The 16,812-nt window shown below is 38.8% G+C and overlaps 1 protein-coding gene across 1 annotated transcript in view; it reads left to right on the plus strand.

The window, feature by feature from the left end:
* Window positions 1-1,844: 1,844 nt before the first annotated feature.
* Window positions 1,845-16,812, plus strand: part of TARS1 (threonyl-tRNA synthetase 1) — a 34,108-nt gene continuing 19,140 nt past the window's right edge. Inside the window, exons 1-3 of the mRNA XM_004385229.2 lie at window positions 1,845-1,982; window positions 6,239-6,319; window positions 10,078-10,268. Coding sequence (XP_004385286.1) covers window positions 1,926-1,982; window positions 6,239-6,319; window positions 10,078-10,268 — 329 coding nt within the window. The 5' untranslated portion in view covers window positions 1,845-1,925. The remainder of the gene's footprint in view (window positions 1,983-6,238; window positions 6,320-10,077; window positions 10,269-16,812) is intronic.

Raw genomic sequence — 16,812 nt, forward strand, 5'->3', positions numbered from 1 at the left:
ACAGCTTTGCTTACATCACCTGCACCACATTCAACCCCTCAGAAAAGTCTCAGCTTTTTCTCTTTGCCATCCCTAGACCACGACTGGGACCGAGGTTGGGGGAAGAGAGGGAGAGAGAAGCTGCTTGAGACCCTGTTGCACAGCAGTAAGAACAGCTATTTGTCAGCTGACAGGCACAGGTTCTAGTTCTTGTTCTGCCTCTAGCATATTCAGTATTCTTCATCTCCCTGGTCCTCAGTATCCTTAACTAAAATTAAGATAGAACTCAGGCAAATATGTCGAATAAGCATACTTGTTTTACATTAGATGGTAAGTCTTGATCCTGTTGATTCTAACTTAAATGTGAGAAGTCAGATTAAAATTGTATATAACTCCTGGAACTTCTTAAGGAGAACATCCAGCAAATACTAGCAATATTCTACTCTTATTATAAATCTTATTCTAGACCTAGGTAGTATAGAGGTTTGGCTTATTTTTCACAGTACAAATTTAAGAGGTTATTTTTCAAGCAAGGTTTGTCTCAGCACTCATTAATTCCCTCAACATTTATTGAACATCTGCTGTTTGCTAGGCTTACATCTGCTAGATGCTGGCAAAAACTACAAGTTGTGCTCGCCTTAAGATTAACGCCTACTTATTTTTCAGCTTTCAGCTCAAGGATCCATTACTTAGGGGAACCATTTCCTGACCACATTACTGGAGCAAGTCTAAGTGTTATATTTGCTGATAGCATCACGCAACTCTTAGCAGCACCTAGCCAGTTCGATTTTAACATTAAAAAAAAAACCAGAGTCTCCATTTAAGAGACAATAATTCTTTTAATGATAAAACTTTACCTTTAAAAAAAAAATAGTGTCTCAAACTAGGAGACGGTACATTTTTTTAAGATGGTAAAATTTTACCACTAAAAAAACAGTGTCTCACACTAGGGAACAGTAATTAAAAAATTAGTGTCTCAATCTGGGAGAATAAAATCCACAAAACTTGGTGACTGATGACATAAACTGAAAAACTGTTCACTGTGCTTCTGATTTCAAATTAGTATTTATTTTAAACTGACTGGCAAAGTAAATGAAGACGAATCATTCTAATCCAAACACTAAGACCTATGCGTGAGAATCCGTGGAGTCGGCGTGGTTATTTCTTAAAGTAAAAAACTTCATTGCATTTTCGTGGGTCTTAGGGAAATGCTCCCCGATGCATTATAGAGTTGCGGTGACATCTATTAAGGAATGTCTGAGGCAGACACTCGTTCACCAACTACAAAGGCTCAGGTCTTGGAAAGCCTGGATTACCATTAGCAGGGCTCGATTCACCACTATACACTGAAGGTCCTGGGCGGTCCCCAGAAGAAGCAGTCACGCCGGGTCAGGCAAAGTCGAAGCTGCAGGAAACCCTGAACGATTATCCAAGGCTTCGTCTCGGTGCCATGAACGCTATCGAGATCGCCAAAAGCTTCCAGGAAGTTTTAGCCTGAGCCCTCCTTGTTCGCTACGGTGGCCGGCAAAGCCCTTGACTAGAGGGCAAAAAGTCAGCTGGCGGGGCGGGGGAGGAACAGCGCACGCGCATTGAGGACTTTCCAGCTCTGGAGGGGCTCAGTCCTGCGACGGCAAGGAGTAGGATTTCCATTCCTCACCCACCGCACACTCATTTCCTAGGGGCGGGGTGGGGGTGGGGGTCTGTCACCAAACGAGCTTTTTCACTGGCTTAGGGTCGGGAGGGCCCGCCTTCCCTCGTTATCAATTGGCTGCCCGTTCTGCCGGCTAGGAGGCGGGGCTTGGGCGCCTTCAAGTTGCATCAGCCAGTCCAAGTCAGGGCCACGTAGCGCAAGCGCAGTGGCGCCGGGGTCCACCTCTCACGGGCCTCCGCCCTCGTCCGTTTGAGACCATCGCTTTTGGGTTCCGTCTTCGCTTCGTAGCTTACCGATGTCTGAGGAGAAAGCTAGTGATCCTGCCGGGAAGATGGGAGGCAAAGAGAAGCCGGTGAGCGGGCTGAGGGGGTCCAGAGGCCGGGATGGGGTACTCCTCCGTACGGATGCTGCTCACCGGTGCCCGCGGGGCGACGACTGGGAGGAGGAAGCGGCCCCGCAGTGTGGGACGGGGGAGGCCGAGGGGACAGCGGAGCTCCTGGGCAAGTGAAGGAATCGGCCATTCATAGAGCCGGGCGCCGTTCTTGGAGGTCATGTCCGGGCCCATCGTCTTTTGCAGATGATGCAACTGATCCCTTGTGTGAGTGATTTGCTCAGATCCACACATCTAGTTCGAAACCGAGACAATTAGAATCTACTGCTCAGGGTCCGTCAACTAGTGCTTTTTTGACTCAGTCTAAGCTGGAAAAGCCTCATTTGATGCTAAATGAGGAAGGAGGAGTTATTGCTCCAGTTTAGGGAAGGGAAAACCGAGTTCCGGAGAGCTGATAAAACTTGCCCCATCTTGGGTGACTTGTGAATAAATGGTAGAAGCCGGACGACTCCAGGTGGCCGATTCCAAAGAGGTTCCGCCTCTTCCCCCTGCCCGTTGCTGGAGGCATGCCTTATCATATTCACACGAGCTGGTCATTTCACCTTTGGGTTTCCTCCTTGGTGTCATCTTCCGCATAGGAACATCTCCCAGGTTACTTTCACACCGCCAGACCTTTTTTTTTTAAATTTACAATCACCAAATGTTAGGTACTCATTCTGCCGGACGCTGTGCTAGGCACTGCACGTAGGAAGACGAATAGGGCCTAGTTCCTGACCTTGAGGGCCTCACAGTCTGGTGTGTGAGGGACAAAGAAAGACAGTCCTAGCGAAGTGTGGGATTACAGGAGAAGGAGCTCCTAACTGGGTTTAGGAGGAGTCGCTTGTACTGAGTTTGGACGAATGAGTGTGAGTTCATCAGGTAAAGATAGGGAGGGCAGTGAAAAGGCACACCCAGGTTACCTTAGGCAACCAAAGATATTTGAAATTGTATCTTCCACATAAAAGATTGTAAGCGGAAAGTGATATATGTGGATTGTTTATTTGTAAAGATCACTCTAGCATAGGGTTGGAAGGTGCATTGGAAAGAGATGAGGCCACATGCAGAGGAGGCTGTTGCAATAGTCCACATAAGAAGTGATGAAGTCTGAGAATTAAAGCAGTTCTTAAGTCTGTGACAGGACAAATCACATAAAAGCCACAATTTCCTCGTCAATAAAATGAGGATGCCCCTAACTCAGAGGATTGGATAGGGAAAATGTATATGCGTACACATTCTAAACTATATATAAATTAAATGTAAGGTGACATATGGTGGCTATCCCTAGACTTTTTTCCATCTCTAAATTTTTTACTTAAGGTGGTATCTTCATTGTTTTGTTACTTGTTTATGCTTTCAGCTAATAATATATTGTTAGCAACTTTCCATGTCCATAAATATTCTGCTGTTTGATTCTAAGTTCTGTGTGCTAACTTTCAGTTTGAAGTTTTAAATTGCTTGAATATAAATATATAATATATAAACTCATGCATTTTTGTTATGTTTTCTTTGGAAATAGAAAATAGTTGTCCACCGCTTTCCCAGTTGTTGTAGTAAATAGAGAATGGACCTCAGGGTTCCAGAGAAACTGGTTTTACTGTCCTGGTTCTGCTGCTTACTAGCTGTATACATCAGGGCAAATTAAGTACGCTCTTTGAGCCAGTGTTCTCATTTGTAAAATGGAGAGAGGTGTTAAGAATACAGAAAACTCTTGGGTTAATTTTCTCCCTCTTCTCCGCTACTCCTGTTTATTTGACAAATACCTGTATGGCCAAAACCAAAAATGATGCTTTATCAGAAAAATTAACTTACTTTATTCTCTTTCCATTTTAAATCTGTACACACAAACCTACAGTTAATTTTTATCCCTTTTCTTACCCAATTTAGTTGACTGATCATGTCAATTCTATAGTGAAGGCTTATAGGGACTCTGTTGTAGTTCTTTATTTGATTATTCATTCATCTGTTGAATATAAATGAAACTAAAAGGTTATTAAATCCAGAATACTGAGGTGGGGAAAGTTTTAGCTCAGCATGAAGTTAGGAGTCATATTGTTTAATTTATTTTTTAAATTATACAAATGATAGGTTGTTTTATAATATTCAAATGAAGAGATAAATAAAATGTGGGACATCTGTACATTGGAATATTATTCAGCAATAAAAAGAAATGCAGTGCTGATACATGTTACAACATGAATGAAAAAAGATTGAAAATCCTGAGGTTCATCCTTCAGCCAAAGATTAGACAGGCCCGTAAAACAAAATGAGACTAATGGGGCACAACAGCCCAGGGACAAGGACTAGAAGGCAGGAGAGGACAGGAAAGCTGGTAATAGGGAACCCAAGGTCGAGAAGGGAGAGAGTTGACATGTTGTGGGGTTGTTAATCAATGTCATAGAACAATATGTATACTAACTGTTTAATGAGAAACTGTTTGTTCTGTAAACCTTCATCTAAAGTACAAGAAAAAAAAAAAGATTGAAAAGACACAAACATATATAAAACTCCCCTCCACATCCTCAGTAAACCAAAGCCAAACCATTGCCATCAAGTTGCTTCCAACTTATGGCAACCCCATGTGTGTCAGAGTAGAACTTTGCTCCGTGGGATTTTCAATGGCTGGTTTTGCAGAAGTAGGTTGCCAGGCCTTTCTTTCAAGACACCTCTGGATAGACTTGAACTCCAACTTGTCAAATGAAAGATTGAGAAATTGAGCTCATTAACCATTTGTACCACTCAAAAAAAAAAAAAAAAAAAAGAAACATCAAACAAACCCATTGCTGTCACATCACTCAGGGATTCCCCAAAACCACCTCCTTCACTGCTGACAATCACATCCCTCCTTAGAGTATGGTGATCACTGTCAGCACTTGAGTGCACGTTCTTCCTGCCACTTACAGGTTGTGTGAACCTAGAAAAATCATCTGACATTTTCCAGTTTAATCCTATTTGTAAATTGGGATAATAGTAATAGTCACCTCACAGGGTTGGTACGAGAATCTGATGTGATTGTTGGTAGAAATGCTTTTTAAATTGTGGAATATTTCTGTAGTGTAATTTGCTTTAGGATGTTTCTTATTGAATAGTCACAGTGAAGTAAATAATAAATTTCTGAAAAGATAGCTCTTCATAGTATTCCATAGTGTAGACCAGGGTTTGTCATTCTCAGCACTGTTGACATTGTGGCTGGACAACAATTCTTTGTTGTAGGGGGCTGTTCTGTGCATTGTAGGATGTTTAGCAGCATCCCTGGCCTCCCCAGTTGTGACAATCAAAAATGTCTTTAGATATTGCCAAATGTCCCTTCGGAGAACAGAATTGCTCCTGGCAGAGAACCACTGGTGTAGATCAACTCTGCCATTACTTACTATAGGACTTACTGCTTTAACACTTTCTATGACTTCAGTTGCTTCTAATTGAGGCCCATGTTCCTTATGGTAACTTTCAGTGATTTAGTGCTGTCTGAGCCTAGTCAGTATTATCTTGCATCACTTTCTAAAATAAGCTGCCTGCTTTAGTCACCCTGCTTTAGTTATTCTCTCTTTTTTTTTAGACATTTCTAACAAGTTATTGTACACCTAGAACACATTTCCTCCATTTTCAAAATCCAGCTGTTGAAATCCTATCCATTCTTTAAAGCCCATCCTACTCTAACACTTACTGTCATCCCAGCTTGTTTGACATATAATCCTAGTGCTGCTGCTGTGTTCTTTTCTCCCCCAAGAGTTTCTCACACACGTGTGCCTTAGTTTCCCTGGAGAGGTTAAGTTTCTACACAGTAGGAACTGGATCTTACGTTTTTTGCTGCCACAGGGTTTAATAAAATATTATGATCATGTAGGCTTTTGGTAGTACTTGTGAAATGAATGGATATACATTGCATTAAATATTGTTTCTGAAAATACTGTTACTGAATAAATTGCATGCTTGTTTGTGGCTATATCTTTAATATATGATCCAACTAAACCTAAAGCAAGAATTGTGGAAACAGGCAAAATAAATGAATTTGGGAAACTGAAATTGTCAGATAACTCCCTTCATCTCTTCTAGGCCTCGGCTTTGTTGTAAGTTGTTAACTTGTCTTTGCCCGTAGTGAAATTTTCTAGTCTTGCAAAATCAGAGTTTTACTTTTTTTTGGTACAGATTCTAAAATAACATCCTCACAGCTTTGGAAGCAGGATGCTGGGAATTAAATTAGATTAAAATATAAAACTTTCATTTCTGTTTTGTTTATTTAGGTAGGTGCTGGTGAGGAGAAGCGAAAGGAAGGAGGCAAGAAGAAGAATAAAGAAGGATCTGGGGATGGAGGTCGAACAGAGGTAAATGTTTTAGGACTCTGTTATCAAAGAGTGACCAGTGGTAGGGAACTGTCTTTCATTTATCCTACATGTAAGGAGTCTAATGGTTTACATGGGGCTGTAAGATGGTACTAGATAGACAAATCAGGGAGAAGAATTAGGAAAGCATAGCCAGAGAGGGGAATTAAAGATTTACGGTTATTTCTTATTGAAAAACGGAAACAGCTAGGATGTGATTATTGAATGATCTGATGGTGAGCTTATAAAATCAGAGAGCAAAGGTTGGACTAGTAATTGCTCAGTTGCTAGATTGAATGCTAGCTTTCTGATCAGCTCATTAAATGAGATATTAAGGGGTAGAGACTTGGTATTTATACTAAATAAAAGATAACCCAAAGAAGGCTCCTTTCCTTGATCCCCTCCACACTGTTTGCATCTATACCTACCACCAGGGTTTGGTTTTGAGCCAGGACAGATCCACTCAAGTCTAGAGAAAATCCTTTCTCTCAGTTTCCCAGGTTCACAATAAATGGAACTGGCATTTCTGAAACCAGCCCAGAATCAACTGGGTTCCTTGGTTTTTCACTTTAGGAGGCAGTTCAGCCTGTCCTTCCTGCTTTCTTTTTGAAGTTGAACTGCGGAGTACTATGCTTCACTTTTTTGCTTTAGTCATTGTAGCTGTTTTATTGGAGACTCTTTGGAAAACTTACAGCAGCATGCAGAAACACGAAGGGACAGGGTTTTTAGAAGTACATACTATATAGTACAATAAACTGGCTTTAAGGAGCCATTTTTATAAATGCTCCCAAAACTCCAAACACTGCCCTTGACTCGATTCCAACTCATAGTGACCCCATAGGGTTTCCAAGGCTGTAAATCTTTACAGAAGCAGACTGCCACATCTTTTCTCCTGTGGAGCCACTGATGGTTTTGAACTGCTGACCTTTCAGTTAGCAGTCAATTGCTTTACCCACTGTGCCACCAGAGCTCCTTTTATAAATGGTACTTTTGCTAAATTTGTATTTGTGTTGTTTCCGTTTACTTAGGGGCATGTGTGTAAGTGATTAAGTATAGTGTTGCTTAGAGCCCTACCTACCCATTTCTTATATGTTTGACTAATCTCCTGTCCATTATTCCCGTAACAGTTGTGGGAGAAACTGTTGATTGTGAATTTAAAGTTTGTGAGTAAGTAGAAAAATGCAGTGTTCCTTGATTTATTTTTATACTTTCAATATAGCAGTAAATGCTGTTCTATCTCAGCTTGAGAATTAGCCTGGAAACAGGAAACAAAGGGTGCAATTACAGAACTCCTCTGAATAGAGAATTTTAAGTGGGACATGGCATTAAACATGTTTTAAATGATCTGTCAAGAAAAAAGATTGCACAGTGAGATGTCTAAGACCTTTCCTCCTCCTCTGTGCCCCCATCATTTATATACTTGTCTTGTTCACCCTCCAAGGGCAGCGTGCAGGCCTTTATTCATCTCTGCGTTCCCAGAGCCCAGCACAGGGCTCAATGAATGTTGGTAAATTAAGTTTGACACCAAGTTCTGGTTGGGAAGTGCCAAGTAGATACGGAGATAAACTTTATCAAGCTATAGAACAATCATGTAGGTGGATAAGACTACACTCATGCTTCAGAGTAGGCAGGACCAGGTAAGAAACCACTTGGACTGAGTGGTTCAGACTATGTTTGTAGAATGACAGGGTCTGAGCTTTCAGTTAATTCAGTGGCTCTTCACCATGGAGGGTTTCAAACCCCTGTTGTAATGTAATTAAAAGCTCCCAAGAACAACTAAATAACTAAAGAAAGGGAAGGACTGCTATAGAAGGAAAGTATAAAGAGATTAGGGTTCTTCCATTTGAAAAGATGAAGGCTTAGAAAAGATAGGATTGAAATGAGAAGGAAATTTTATATAAGCAAAAAAAGTGAAAGTACTGCTTCACAAGATAATCTTACTGTTCTAAGAGGTGGTTCAAACAGACGGAACATACAAATATCTATTAAAAAATGTTGTAGCTATTCTTTTCTAACTCTGATATTTATGGCAGTGTTGTTAACCTTTGAAGTTAACATAGTGAACAGCCGTGACACCAACACTATGTTACCCAAGCTGAGTGGACAATGAACCCCTAAGTATTTTCATTTTCTATTATCTCAAGTCAGGTTCTCAAGGATTAGTTAATAGCTTGTATTTCTTTCAGATTGTGCATGCTATGTCAGTATATATTATATGTAGAATTTTTGGTAGCATTATCAAAATCTACTAAGTTGTAAAGCATGTATTTGAATTAGTCATTATTATAGCTGATTGATTTAAATCCATATGAAGGTAGAAACTTATGGCAAAATTAAGCCATCTTTTCTTCGTTTTCATTTATAACTATTATCCATGTTGTTCTCATTTCTAGATTGTAAGTGGTATAGATGTTGGTGGTTTGACTGTCTTGTGACCACAGATGCATTACCTACTTTGTGAAATGTTTTAGAGACTGTGGAGTCTCTGACAATAAAGAAGTTAGATGTTTGATAGCTGTCTCTTTTTTTTTTTTCTTTGCCAAATTTTTGGGAACCTGAGTCGGCATTTTATAGAAAATATTTTGGTTAATTTTTTCCACTACAGGCTGTAATGTCATGCTATGGTTTCTTATACTTGCTAATTGAACACTCCAAGAAATAAGGTGATCTTTGAATTCAATAAATACTTTCCTTGAATGGGAGTCACCAAGGCAAATAAATTTATAGTTGAAAGTTAAGAGTTGTGCATGTCACAAAAAAAGAACAGACTTACTGGCCTAACAGAAAGTGGAGAAACCCCGAGAGTTAGCCCGCGGACATCGTTTTAGCTCGGTAATGAAGTCACTCCTGAGGTTCACCCTTCAGGCAGAGATTAGACAGGCCAATAAAACAAAATGAGGCTAAAGGAGTACACCAGACCAGGGGCAAGAACTAGAAGGCAGGGCGGGACAGGAAGCTGATAATAGGGAACCCAGGGTCGAGAAGGGAGAGTGTTGACATGTGGTGGTGTTGTTAACCAATGTCATAAAACAATATGTGTAATAACTGTTTAATGAGAAGCTAGTTTGTTCTGTAAACCTTCATCTAAAGTACAATAAAAAAAAAGTTAACAAACTATCAACAACTTTGATAAATATTAAGACTATGCTCAATGAAATAAACTGGAGACAAAAAAGTAAAAAAAAAAAAAAAAAAGTTGTGAGTGGCCACATAGGCTGATCAACTACACAGGCCATTTCCTGAACAAGATTGAAGCAAAATGGAAAAGCCAGTTAGTTGTTTTTATTTCCACTATGTCTTAGTTATCTAGTGCTGCTGTAGCAAATATACCTCAGATGGGTGACTTTGAAGAAAAAAAAATATTTTCTCACAGTTCAGGAGGCTAAAATTCAAAATTCACGGCACAGCTCTAGGGAGAGGTCCTTCTTTCTTTATTTTGGCTTCTAGTAGACAGCAATCCTTGGGGATCCTAGGTTTGTAGATAATCTGTTGTGAGTGTCTGTCTTCATATGGTGCCTTCCCCGTGTGTGGTTATTTACGTGTTTCTATTTTTTTTAATTTCTTAAAGATTATAATGAGAGGACATTTAATTTCTTTAACCTTCATTTAGGACCAGATTAAAGTGATGCCTGGTGATTTCAGCAATCCATATACCATGATAAATCATTTACCTTGGGCTTTCATATTATCTGTTAATTACTTTTTTCCTTTAAAAAGGAAATATTTACTGATTGTTTATTTCCTCATTTGTTGTCTTGCAGTTAAATCCTTGGCCTGAATATATTAACATACGTCTTGAGATGTATAATAAACTAAAAGCAGAACATGATTCCATTCTGGCAGAAAAAGCAGAAAAAGATAGCAAACCAATTAAAGTCACTCTACCTGATGGTAAACAAGTTGATGCGGAGTCTTGGAAAACTACACCATATCATATTGCTTGTGGAATTAGGTATAAACTACTCTGATCTTGAACTTCTATAGTTTGTACTTAAACGTTTTTTGTAATCCTGCCAAATTTTATCCACATAAATTTTTATGTTGCTGTTTAAAGTTTTAATGTGTTTATTTGGGATTTTAAAAATCAAAAGAATGGGAAGCTTTATAGTCAAGATTCAAAGTTAATTTCTGAAAGAGTCTACTTTAGCCTTATCTTATAAAGAATTCTGTATTATTAGTCCTACTTTGATCATCCCGTTGCCGTTGGGTTGATTCTGACTCATAGTGAAACTAAAGGACACTGTAGAACTGCCCCATAGATTTTCCAAGGAGCGGCTTGGTGGATTTGAACTGCTGATCTTTGGATAGCAGCTGAGACCAAGTATTTGACGTAAATGTCTCAGTATTGAAGATAAAATGAAGGTAGATCATCTCACATGGGAAAGGAAAGAAACTAATACGTGACACTAGCAAAAATGCACTATTTTTATAAGTCCAAAGAAGGACCATACCTAATCTTAAAACTTCTGGGTTGAGAAGAAGCTATTTCAGGTAGCTGAGAATTAGATGCATATTGTTGTTGTTAGGTGCCATCAAGTCAGTTCTGACTCATAGCTACCCTGCGTACAACAGAATGAAATACTGCCCAGTCCTGCACCATCCTCACAATCATTGTTACGTTTGAGCACGTTGTTGCAGCCACTGTTGTCGATCTCGTGGGGGGTCTTCCTTTTATTCAGTGGCCCTCTACCTTACCAAGCATGATGTCCTCCAGGGACTATTACCTCCTGATAACATGTCCAAAGTAGTGAGACAAAGTCTTGCCATCCTCGCTTCCAAAGAACGCTCTGGCTGTACTTCTTCCAAGACAAACTTGTTCGTTCTTCTGGCAGTCCATGCTGTATTCAGTATTCTTCACCAACACTAATTTGGAGGCATGCGTTCTTCTTTGGTCTTCCTCATTCATTGTCCAGCTTTCACATGCACATGAGGCAATTGAAAATACAGCTTGAGTCAGGCACACCTTAGTCCTCAAAGTGACATCTTTGCGTTTTAACACTTTAAAGAGATCTTTTGCAGCAGATTTGCCCAATGCAATGTGTCATTTGATTTCTTGACTGCTGCTTCCACGGGCATTGATTGTGGATCCAAGTAAAACAAAATCCTTGATAACTTAAATCTTTTCTCCGTTTATCATGATGTTGCTTATTGGTCCAGTTGTGAGGATTTTTTGTCTTTTTTATGTTAAGGAGTAATCCATACTGAAGGCTGTGGTCTTTGATCTTCATCAGTTAAGTGCCTCAAGTTTTCTTCACTTTCAGCAAGCAAGGTTGTATCATCTGCATAATGAAGGTTGCTATGAATCTTCCTCCAATCCTGATGCCTCATTCTTCTTCATATAGTCCAACTTCTTGAATTATTTGCTCAGCATGCAGGTTGAATAACTGTGGTGAAAAGATACAACGTGATACACACCATTCCTGATTTTAAACCACCCAGTATCAGCTTGTTCTGTTTGAATAACTGCCTTTTTGTCTATGTACAGATTCTACATGAACACAATTAAGTGTTCTTGAATTCCTATTCTTCCCAGTGTTATCCATAATTTGGTACAATCCATAGTCAAATGCCGTTGCATAATCAATAAAACATAGGTAAACATCTTTTTGGTAGTCTTTGCTTTCAGCCAGGATCCATCAACAATGATAACCCTTGTTCGACGCCCTCTTCTGAATTTGGCTGGAATTTCTGGCGGTTCTCTATTGATTTACTGCTGCAACCGTTTTTGAATGATCTTCAGCAAAATTTTACTTGGCGTGTGATTTTAATGATATTGTTCAATAATTTCTACATTCTGTTGGATCACCTCTCTTTGGAATGGGCACAGATATGGATCTCTTCCAGTCAGTTGGCCAGGTAGCTGTCTTCCAAATTTCTTAGCATAGATGAGTGAGCACTTCCAGTGTTGCGTCCGTTTGTTGAAACATCTCAAGTGGTATTCCATAAATTCCTGGAGACTTGTTTTTACCAATGCCTTCAGTGCAGCTTGGACTTCTTCCTTTAGTACCATCAGTTCTTGTTCATGTGCTGCCTCCTAAAATAGTTAAACGTCAACCAATTCTTCTTGGTACAGTAACTATGTATTCCTTCCATCTTCTTTCGATGCTTCCGGCATCGTTCACTCTTTTGCCCATAGAATCCTTCAGTATTGCTACTCGAAGCTTGAATTTTTTCTTCAGTTCTTTCAGCTTGAGAAATGCCAAGCATATTCTTCCCTTTTGATTTTCTAACTCCAGATCTTTACACATTTCATTATAATTCTTTGCTTTGTCTTCTTGAGCTGCCCTTTGAAATCTTTTGTTCATCTCTTTTACTTCATCATTTCTTCCATTTGCTTTAGCTACTTGACATTCAAGAGCAAGTTTCAGAGTCTCTTCTGACATCCATCTTGGTCTTTTCTTTCCTGTCTTTTTAATGACCTTTTTTGCTTTCTTCATGTATGATGTCCTTGATGCCATCCCACGACTCATCTAGTCTTTGGTTATTAGTGTTCAGCGTGTCAAGTCTGTTCTTGAAATGGTCTCTAAATTCACATGGGATAACATCAGGGTCGTACTTTGGCTCTCGTGGACTTGTTCTAATTTTCTTCAGCTTCAACTTGAACTTGCATATGAGCAATTGATGGTCTGTTCCACAATCGGCCCCTGGCCTTGTTCTGACTGATGATATTGAGCTTCTCTGTCATCTCTTTCCACAGATGTAATCGATTTGATGTTGTTGAAAAGGTATTTGCAATGAGTAAGTCATTGGTCTTGCACAGTTTTGTCCTGTGATCTCCAGCATCGTCTCTATCACCAAGGTCCTATTTTCCAACGACTGATCATTCTTCTTTGTTTCCAACTTTTGCATTCCAATCACCAGTAGTTATCAATGCATCTTGCTTGCGTGTTTGATCAATTTCATACTGCAGAAGTTGAGAAAAGCCTTCAATTTCTTCATCTTTGGCATTAGTGGTTAATGTGCAAATTTGAATAATAGTTGTTTTAACTGGTCTTCCTCGTAGGCGTAGGGATATTATCCTATCACTGATAGTGTTGTACTTCAATTATATGCATATTTGGCAATAAAGTAAAATAAATAAGCATTCTTAATCTGATATGATTGTGATCAGTAGTTGGTAAGTTATCAGAAAGTGATAAAGTTGGGAAATCATAAATTGATACATATATCTTAAACCAGATGTTGACAAACTATGGCCATAGTCTGTTTTTGTAAGGCCCATAATCTATGAATGGTTTCTGCACTTTTAAATGATTAAAAAAAATAAAAATAAGACTGTGAAGAATATGCAGCAGAGCCATGTGTGGCCCACAAAATCTGAAATATTTACTATCTAGTCCTTTACAGAAAAAGCTTGCTGACCTCTGTCTTAAATATTTTAACTTAAAACATGTAAGCGTATATTTATTCACCAGTTATATATAAAAAGAAGGCAGAGGTCTTTTGCGGGTAAAAAACAAACAAAACAAACCCATTGCCTTCGAGTCGATTCCAACTCATAGCAACCCTATAGGACAGAGTAGAACTGCCCCACAGGGTTTCCAAAGAACACCTGGTGGATTCGAACTGTCAACCTTTAGTTAGCAGCCGAACACTTAACCAATATGCCACCAGGGTTTCTTTTAGGGGTAGAGAGTGCTAATTAGAGTTTCTGCATTATCTTAACACACTTGAAAAGCAGTCTGAGTGCAGATTTCTTCTGGGTTTTTATATTTATCCTTAATCTTTTACAGTTGTTTCCCCCACGCCTAATTTGACGGCATTGTTTTTCGTAACTTGCCTTTATCAAGCCTTCCCAAACATTCAACTTGATTTTCATAAAAACTGTAATTCCCTTGTTGTACTTGTACTTTATTAATATACTTAATTATGCATTGAATTGAACTACACGAAATCACCATATGAATTGTCAAAAATGGTTAATTATCATCAATTTTATATTGTTAATACAGAAAATAACAATATGCACATAAACCGGTTTGGGAACCAACACAGGTGATTCTCTGTAAGCCCACTACTCAACTAATGGGAGTAGAATCAGGTGTGTGAGCCATGGGTCTACTGTATGAATATCTGTTAGTATAATACTCTTTACAAAGGGAATAGAGTGCTTCTGTTAATTTGACAGGTGTTTCTAACTGCTCTCCAAAGAAATAAGAAAGTTGGAATGTTAAGAAATTTTCCATGTGAGATCATAGACTGTATAGACCTTTAACTCTGGGCTTCAAACCAGTTCTTTATGGTTCATTCATGGCTGAGGAGATAAAACTGGAACAGACCCAGTTTTTTAAAATTTGAGTGAACCATAATGATAACTGGAATGGGAAAAATTATAGGTCAAAGCCCTACTGGAAACCTCATCTCCCTCTTAGAAAACAAGGGCAGCGTGTGCGTTGCATAGCAACCAGGTATCTTGCCTGTTGGATTTTGTCAGGCTAATTAAGAGATTCTTCCATTGTCACACAAAGAGATAGTGGCTGTGTTGGTATTAAAATTCAGGCTTCTGACTGTTAGCCCAGGAACTTTTTTTCTATATAATGTTGTCTTCCAGATTATGTTGCTATTTTTCGAATGACCACTTGAAAAATATTTTTGAGAGAGCTGTAAAATTTAAAGTTAAATTATAGAAGACATTGATAAATTTTAGTTCTGGAGTTAAGTCACTGATCTACAGTTTAGGGTGCTTTATGACATTTTTACAGAAATCCACAATGCTTCTTTGTTGTTTTGTGAAAAATTATAATTTGAATAATGGCCCATTTTAAAGTTCAGATGATTAGCGATGAGTTTGAGAGGGAAGAATAAAGAAGGCATGCGCCATTTGCTTCAAAAGGGGTTTCTATGAAGTTTTATTACAAATTGTAAACTACAGATTGTTTTATCTCATATTTGAAAAATTGAAGTAGCTTAGTATGTGCAGGGTGTAATCTACATCTTCAAAGAAACTCTATTATGAGTGTCTCAGGGCACTGTTTGGAACCCTAAGAGAAGTAATTTTCTTCCCAGAGGATGTAGAGAGCATTTGTTACCTTTTGATCATAGTTCTTTACTCTTCTGAAAATTTTACACCAATACATTTTTCTCAACCAAATCCATGTATACTTTTGTGAAATGTATTTATTTTATTGGCTTTATCGGATGTCAAGGAGAAAGGAAAACATGGATATAATGTATGGCAAAGTCAGTGAGAAAATTAAAAATAGGACAGGATTTTATTGTTTACTTTCTGTTTGTTCTTCTGTCCTGATCCTTACGTGAGAGAGGTTGTATGAACTTGTTGTAAACCCTTATGTGGAGCAAGAGAAGAACCACCCAACACAGCAAATCTAGCTAGCTTAAAGCCTTACGGTGATAGATTTATTTAAGACTAACTATTTAAATACTGTGTACTCTTTCTTCATAGTGTAGAGTGCTGCCTGCTTTCATTGAGTTGTCCAGACTATTATAGACTGTCCTTTCTTTAGTTTTGCATTCAGGTCTGTAATCTGGCTAACCTTACTCAGTTCTGCTCTGGCCATACAGCTTCCTGAACCTTTTTAAACTTGCATCTCTGCCTACATCCAGGCTTTCCTCTCCTTTCTTCCTGTCCAGCTCTTTTCGGTCCCTCATTCCCTTATTACTTTATCCTCAAAGCCTTTCCAGACTGCTCTGGGCTGTGATGGTTTCTCCACCTCAGAACTCCTGTGGCTTTTACACTTGCCATGCTTCTGACATTTAATCACTTGATAATAGTTTGTGTTTTGAGCTATGCTACCATGACTTGCTCTCTTTGCTTTCTTTTTTATGTATTTTTTTCATTTTTTAACTTGTTATGTTTGTCTCATTTCCCCTGCTCCTTGAGGACATAGATGATATCTAATGCTTCATTATTTCCCCAGAACACAATGCTCCAACAACCTGGATGCACAGTAAATTCTGTTCACTTGATTGGATGATACCTTTGGTCAAAGTTTTCCAAACTTTTCTACAAATAAACTATAATACTGTACCCATAATAGGAGAATGAAGACCTACCCCCAGGTGGGCTGGGGATATGGAGACGTTGTCTGTGAACATGCCTGGAGCTGTCCGCTGTAAATTTCTTTAAAATGTCTTCTTTCATCTTAGAAATTCATTATTGCTCCATAATACACCTATGTGTTAATATGAAAGTTTTAAATTATTCTTTTAAATTGTTCCAAGAAGACGTGCCATTTTTATTTTGTGGCTTCAAGCGTCCTTGACATGCTGTTGAAAGTCCCATACCACAAAGGTTGAGAAACATAGTTTAGACTAAGTATCCCAGGTTGAGAATCACGTTAGCCTAAGTCCTAGGTGCTTATTTCTTTGATGTTATATTGTAAAACTTGTTTGGGATAAAATGAAAATAAACCAGATTTCAAAATGGTAATCAAAAATTTGTTTATTCTCTGAGGAGAACAGGATACAACGAAAAGATTAGTCCAAAGGACTAATTGTCCACAGCTACCAAGACCTTCACCGGACTGAGTCCAGTA

The sequence above is a fragment of the Trichechus manatus genome, unplaced genomic scaffold, assembly GCF_000243295.1.
Source record: "Trichechus manatus latirostris isolate Lorelei unplaced genomic scaffold, TriManLat1.0 scaffold00135, whole genome shotgun sequence".
Classification (NCBI taxonomy): domain Eukaryota; kingdom Metazoa; phylum Chordata; class Mammalia; order Sirenia; family Trichechidae; genus Trichechus; species Trichechus manatus.